The 6583-nt window shown below is 36.5% G+C and overlaps 1 protein-coding gene across 3 annotated transcripts in view; it reads right to left on the bottom strand.

Moving 5' to 3' along the window:
• Positions 1 to 7: 7 nt before the first annotated feature.
• LOC116077660 (zinc finger protein 501-like) overlaps positions 8 to 6583 on the bottom strand; it is an 18974-nt gene continuing 12398 nt past the window's right edge. For 2 of the 3 annotated variants that reach the window (XM_031352360.1, XM_031352359.1), the window contains exons 3-6: positions 6380 to 6460; positions 5877 to 5968; positions 3153 to 3279; positions 8 to 2225 (exon numbers count right to left, since the gene is read on the bottom strand). In XM_031352360.1, coding sequence (XP_031208220.1) covers positions 1123 to 2225; positions 3153 to 3279; positions 5877 to 5906 — 1260 coding nt within the window. In that variant the 5' untranslated portion in view covers positions 5907 to 5968; positions 6380 to 6460 and the 3' untranslated portion in view covers positions 8 to 1122. The remainder of the gene's footprint in view (positions 2226 to 3152; positions 3280 to 5876; positions 5969 to 6379; positions 6461 to 6583) is intronic. The other variant, XM_031352361.1, reaches the window with a different exon arrangement.

Here is a 6583-nt window from a genome sequence, read left to right as displayed (position 1 = left end):
TTGAATAAAGGATTTAACAAAATTCAACTCACTCCTTGGGGCGTATAGGATGGAATTTGTATGGCACGCAGGACATAAGGAGAGCATGGTGGCAGTCAGGATTTGTCCACAGCCAGTAGTGTACTGAGGGGAATTGCTCTTTTACTGAATCATGGATGCTAGGCATGAGTTCACAGCCATGCATGGACACAGCCCACTTTGGACAATGTCTGTCACTGACAGTTTTGTAACTGTATTTTCATTTTCCCCCCTATAGACCTCTCACTCTCTCTTGTAGGAAAGAGTAGCTTACACTCGTTGGCTTTCCTAAGCCTCTCCATTCTGTCTATGTTAAGCCCTTTTAACAAGACCAAATATTACTGTGGCAGTAAGCCTGGAGGAAAGAACATAAAATCTTCCCTACTTTTGTCGATCAAACGCTTTCTCTTTAATATTACATTTCTATTAAACATGATAGGAGAACAATTAACAGGTCCAGAACATGTATAAGAGACTTTTCCTGGATTGGGAACTGACAACAGAGTATGCGTGCTACCTAAGTCCATCTTGTTGACCTAATGGATCTTTATTGGGGCTATGTAAAGCAGCAGAATGGGCTCAAAAACAGTTGCCATCAGGAAACTGCAACCCAACATGGAAAACAACTTATAAGTACTGGACACCTGAAGCACACTGTATAAGTACAGGCATAGCTACTGCTTAAAAGGCATCCTATATTAGTGGTTTGGTTTGTCAACGCTTCTACTAAATAGCATGTGATCTGAGTTTCTTCATGGGAGTTAAGAAGATTGAAGCATGTCAGTTTCATGGACTTCATGAAGCCATTTGGAATTATATTTCCTGCCTTTATCAGCTTCTCTTCAGGAAGGAACATTTCAGTCTCCAGGAAACTGCTACATAAACAGCATATTCTTCAGGCTTTTCCATATTACCTTCATTATGAAGTATTTGAGGTTGAAAAAGTAGAATGTTTTAATAAATTATTTCATACATTGTCACTTTTTAATAATTTTTTCCTCAATGTAAACTCTTGATGTTTTCTAAGATTTGAACATTACTTACAGGATTTCAGAAATTTCTCATGTTCATAATGGATTTCTAGTGTGGAGCGTGCAATGGTTTTTAAGGGCAGAACTTGGATAAAGCACATGCTACATTCTTTACAAATGGAAACTTTCCTTCAATACTATGAATTTTCTGATGTTTTCTTAGACCTGAGAGGTGAGTAAAGACTTTGACACATTTACTGCATTTGTAAGGTTCCTCTCCTGTATGAATTCTATGATGTATTCTAAGTTGGACTTTCTGAATAAAGCATTTGTCACATTCACTGCATTTGTAAGGTTTCTCTCCAGTATGAATTTTCTGATGTCTTCTAAGATCTGACCCACTGGTAAAAGATTTCTTACATTCACTACATTTGTAAGGTTTTTCCCCTGTATGAATTCTCTGATGTTTTCTAAGGCCTGAGGAACATGTAAAGGATTTCTCACATTCACTGCATTTGTAAGGTTTTTCTCCTGTGTGAATTCTCTGATGTATTGTAAGTTGGGCTTTCTGAATGAAACATTTTTCACATTCACTACATTTATAAGGCTTTTCCCCAGTATGAATTCTCTGATGGGTTCTTAAGTATGTCAGTCGGCTAAAGTTTTTTCCACAGTCATTACATTTGTAATGTTTCTCTCCTGTATGAATGGTCTGATGGCTTCTTAGGTGTGTGAGTTGGCTAAAACATTTATGACATTCACTGCATTTATAAGGCCTCTCTCCAATATGGGTTTTGTAATGGTATTTAACCTGATACAACTGATAAAAGCACTTGCCACAAGCCTTACATTTGTGGGGTTTCTCTCCAGAATGATTTCTCTGGTGTATACTGAGGCATGAATGGATTCTTTGATTTTGACTGATGATGGGAAACAAATTTAAACAGTATACACAGTCTTTGAACTTGCAAGATTCTTTTCTAGAGTCCCTACTTCTATGTTTGCTTATGGTTGAAGACTCAACAGAAGCATTCTTGTGATTACCATATCTGCACTTACTGCAGTTTTCTGCAGTATCACGTGAGTCATATGGTGTACACTGGGAGGATTCATGAACTATTTTGCCAAACTCATTACATTTGTAAGACTTCTCTTGGATATTCATATGGTGATGGACAATATTCTTTGTACCTTGATAGAGGATTTTTTCATATTTTCCACTTATACGATGGTTCTCTGGAAAGTTAGCACAATTAGGGATAATAGGGATTGAAGCATGAGTAACAGATTCAATAACTGATGTTTCCTTAAGTTCTCTAAAGCATGTAACAATAGCAATTCTTAGGAATACCACTCTAAGCAGAGGCCTTCTGTGTTTCACTATCATTAAATGGAAGCTCAGAAAACAAAACAAAACAAAACTGCATTCTGATGTCCATCAAATGGAAAGAACCAATAACAGTCTCTTCATTCTTATCTAAACTACTTACCTTTCAGAGGCTGGACAAATGGGTAATGGAGCAATATAAAATTTGAGACAGTAGGTCTCTGAAGTGTCATGTGAAAGATGTTTCTCTATTTTCTTGTTGTTTATAGTTTTAAAACAGAGTCTATTATGTAGGCTTTCTTTTCTAGGAACACACTATGTAAATCAGGCTCTCCAGAAACTCACCAGATCCTCATGTTTCAGCATCCCTAGTGCTAGGATTAAAACCATGCTGTGCCAGGACTACAGAGACCACATGTCAAAAAATAAAGGAAGAAACAAAAAGAACAACATGCTTACCGCCAACAGCTCTTTATCTTAAAACCTCTCAATTTTTAAAAATCAGGAAGAGGTGAATGGTTTAATTCAATATGAAAATCAAAATAGACCAATTAATTAAGTGTACTGCAAGGCATTTCCTTGCTCTGAATATTTAATTTTCTTCGAACATTGAACTTTTCCTTAAAAACTACATAAAAGAACTGGAGAGACTGCACAGAATATAGCATTGGTTACTATTGCAGAGAACAAAGAAAAATGTAAAAGAAGCACCATGAAAAAGTGTTCATTATCAGAATTTCCCTTATTTCTGGTAGCCTCTAGAGAGGATTTACATACATACAGAGTAGGTAAATACAAAGGATAAGTCAGGGATTCTACAAGAAGAACATTCTTACCTACAAAGACTAGATTGCTGTAATTCTCCACTATCACATCCATGTACAAAGCCCTCTGAGCTGAGTCCAGGCATTCCCACTCCTCCTGGGAGAAGTCCACAGTCACATCCCTAAATGTCAACAGACCCTATAATGGAAAATTACCAATTTACCATGTGTAGCTGGTGGGGGGGGGGCATGGGGGTGGAGGAGGCGGGATGTTTTCTTAGGTAAAAGGAAATTACCTAATGAATTAGACCTGATGAATTAGAGACATTTTTGAAATATAAGGACAATTATTCAATGACAAAAGTTTTCTAGAGGTGCTACAGAGATGATTCGGAAGAAAAGAGCACTAGATGCTCTTCCACAAGAATCACACTTGGTTCCCAGCACCTACCTCATGCTAAACAAGAAATTCTACCTCCAGTTGTATCAGATCTAATGCTTTCTTCTGAACTCTGAAGGTATAGCATTCATAAATAAATTAAAGCAAATATACTCACATACATAAAATAAAAATGAAAGTTAATTTTAATACAAGATACTTTGAGCTGGACATGATGGCACATGCCTTTCATCCCAGCACTTGTTAGGTAGAAGCAGGCAGATCTCTGTGAGCTCCAGGCTAGTCTGGTCTGAAAAGAAAGTTCCAAGGCAGCCAGGGCTACACACACACACACACACACACACACACACACACACACACACACACACAAAACACCTGTCTCAAAAAAATTGAATAAATAGGGGCTGGAGAGATGGGTCAGAAGTTAAGAGCACTGACTATTCTTCCAGAGGTCCTGAGTTCAATTTCCAGCAACTACATAGTGGCTTACAAATATCTATAATGGGGTCCAATGTTTTCTTCTGGTGCATCTGAAGAGAGCAACAATGTACTCACATACATAAAATAAATCTTAAAAAAAATCAAATAAATAAGTCAAAAGGATACTTTCTGGAACAGTCATGCTCTATCTTGTATTTCCTATCTCTGTGAAAACAGGATGATTGTGATGATGGTCTCACAATCAGCAAGCTTGTAGGGAATATAAAATATACATTTGAGGTCTGGATGTAGAAATGTAATTCTATAAAGGCTGTATTGATATCAAACATGATCACAGTGTCTCCTCTTAGATTGAGAAGTTACGATAAGCAAAACTGTGTTTCCAAATTCTACAACTGTCAATCCTGTTGAAATATGGACTCAAGAGCAATCCTGTCTGCAGCTTGGTCCTAATTAATTGACTCTATTCTAAATTGCTCAGTTCAGATGCTAAGGCCTATGTGCAGTGCTGCATCCTTTCTAAAGCAAAGAATATGGAATGCAGAATTCATGGATGAGTCAAAAGTCAAATAGTTCTTTTTTTTAACAGTAAGGAGTATAAAACATTACAAATTCAACTAATATTTCAAACAAGAAACAGAATCAATATTTTGTGAAATTAAGAGAATATTTTGACAACCATGAAGTGACCAGAAAAAAACATCAAGAGACAGCATTAATATTCTCTAAATATTTCTAAAAAGCTACACAACCAATACAGGTGAATAAAATTTCAAAAATCCCATATTCTCTACAGAATAGAAAAAATACAGTTAGAAAACTAACTGTAAATAAGTGGCCTGTATGAAAATTCATTTGAATGAAGTAGAAAGATTATCTGTGATCAAAACAAATGTATTAAGCTGAGTAAACATTATACTAACTCTTCACTAATTCTGAACATTTTATTGCTCAAGAAATTGCCTCAATTGAAAATATGAATCTTAGCTGGACAATGATGGCACTTGCCATTGGCAAGTAATGGCCAGGACTCAGGTGGCAGGGGCAGGCAAATCTCTTTGAGTTTGAGGCCAGCCTAGTCTACTGAACTAGTTCCAGAACAGGCAAGACAGAGATACCCTATATTGAATCCACCACCCCCCCAAAAAAAAAGAAAGGAAGAAAAAAGAAAAGAAAATTTGAATCTTATAAGTTCTCCTCTTCTTCACTATTTTAGCTCAATCACCTAACAGGATTTTAGGCTGCATAAATAATTACCATTTTTTATTCCTTTTCAAAAATTAGAAAATTACAGTTTACATACTGGCTCTGTCATGAACCGGAAATGTAAACCTGGGGGCTGGGAAGATGGCTCAGAAGTAAAGGGCACATGCTATTCCTGCAGAGAAACCTATTTTAATTTTACACATAAGGCAGCTCATTACAGTGACAGATTCTAGTGGCAAGGATTTGGTGCCATACTCAGGCATCCACAGGCACCATGCAGGCATCTAGTGCACAGAAAAACATGGAGATGAACATTCATAGTTAGATAAAAATATTTTTTTGAAAAGAAAGAAATGAAAACCAGTCCATCTCAAGCTCACTTCAAAAACACTACCTATGTAATACCTATATTCCTTACTAATAGATAAGGACACAAATCCATCTTCTGTAGGAACTGAGAATCTATGCATTTCTTTGATCACCATTTACAATGAAATATCTCAGAATTGTAGTCTTAGTTAAGTCCATTAAAATTTATGTCCCTACAATAATAAATGAGGGGAAGATATACTGGTATAGGGTTGTGCTATGTATGTGACAAGACAAAAAGACTTAATCTTGGTTACCAGAGAAGGAAAAAACAAAACAAAGAAATACAAAACAATAACAATTTAAATGACATTACCAGAGGCAGAAAATTAAGAGAATGAATGGTTTCGATATAAAAACAGTTTCCAAAGAACACCAACCTGGGGCACATTTACTGGAGAAGCAGCCATTTCTCTCTGTCACTCTTCTCTGACTTTCTGTCTCAGGAGAAAAGACTGGAACTCTTGTTGAACTTCCACATTGAGAATTCAAATACAAAATTAAAATTAATCCAACTGTATTAAAGACTAAGTCAAACCACATAAAAAGACCCCAAAACCAAAATGATACTCGAGGTCTTGTCAACACTCCTACACAGAAGAGAGTGTGGAAGGATATATTTAGAGAGGGGACAGAAAATAACTGTGAATTTTATTACTGAACATTGACTCATAAAACTCATGGCCAAGTAAGTGTACTTGAAGAAAGTTGTAAAATATCATAGACACAGTTCAACAAGATTTTGTGATAAACTCCTAAAGGTACTAGAGAAAAAAATGTTACTAGGATCATCAAGCACTTATACCCACGCCAACATACAGTACAGGGAAAACTGAACAGCATTAGCAAGAATACTGTACAGAGAAAAGATTCATGCACTCACCAGTCTTACTGAATCCAGAGCCATAAGATCAAGATAAAGAGACTGGCTTCGAGGTGGTGGCACACGCCTTTAATCCCAGTGCTAAGGAGACACAGAAAGGAAGATTTCTATGAATTTGAGGCCAGCCTGATCTATAGATCAAGTATCGGAATAGCCAGGATTACACACAGAGAAACCCTTTCTTGAAAAATCAAAAAGAAGGAG

The sequence above is a fragment of the Mastomys coucha genome, unplaced genomic scaffold (assembly GCF_008632895.1).
Source record: "Mastomys coucha isolate ucsf_1 unplaced genomic scaffold, UCSF_Mcou_1 pScaffold5, whole genome shotgun sequence".
Lineage (NCBI taxonomy): Eukaryota > Metazoa > Chordata > Mammalia > Rodentia > Muridae > Mastomys > Mastomys coucha.
Note: the sequence above shows the minus strand (reverse complement) of the source record. Positions and strands in the feature narration are given on the sequence as shown.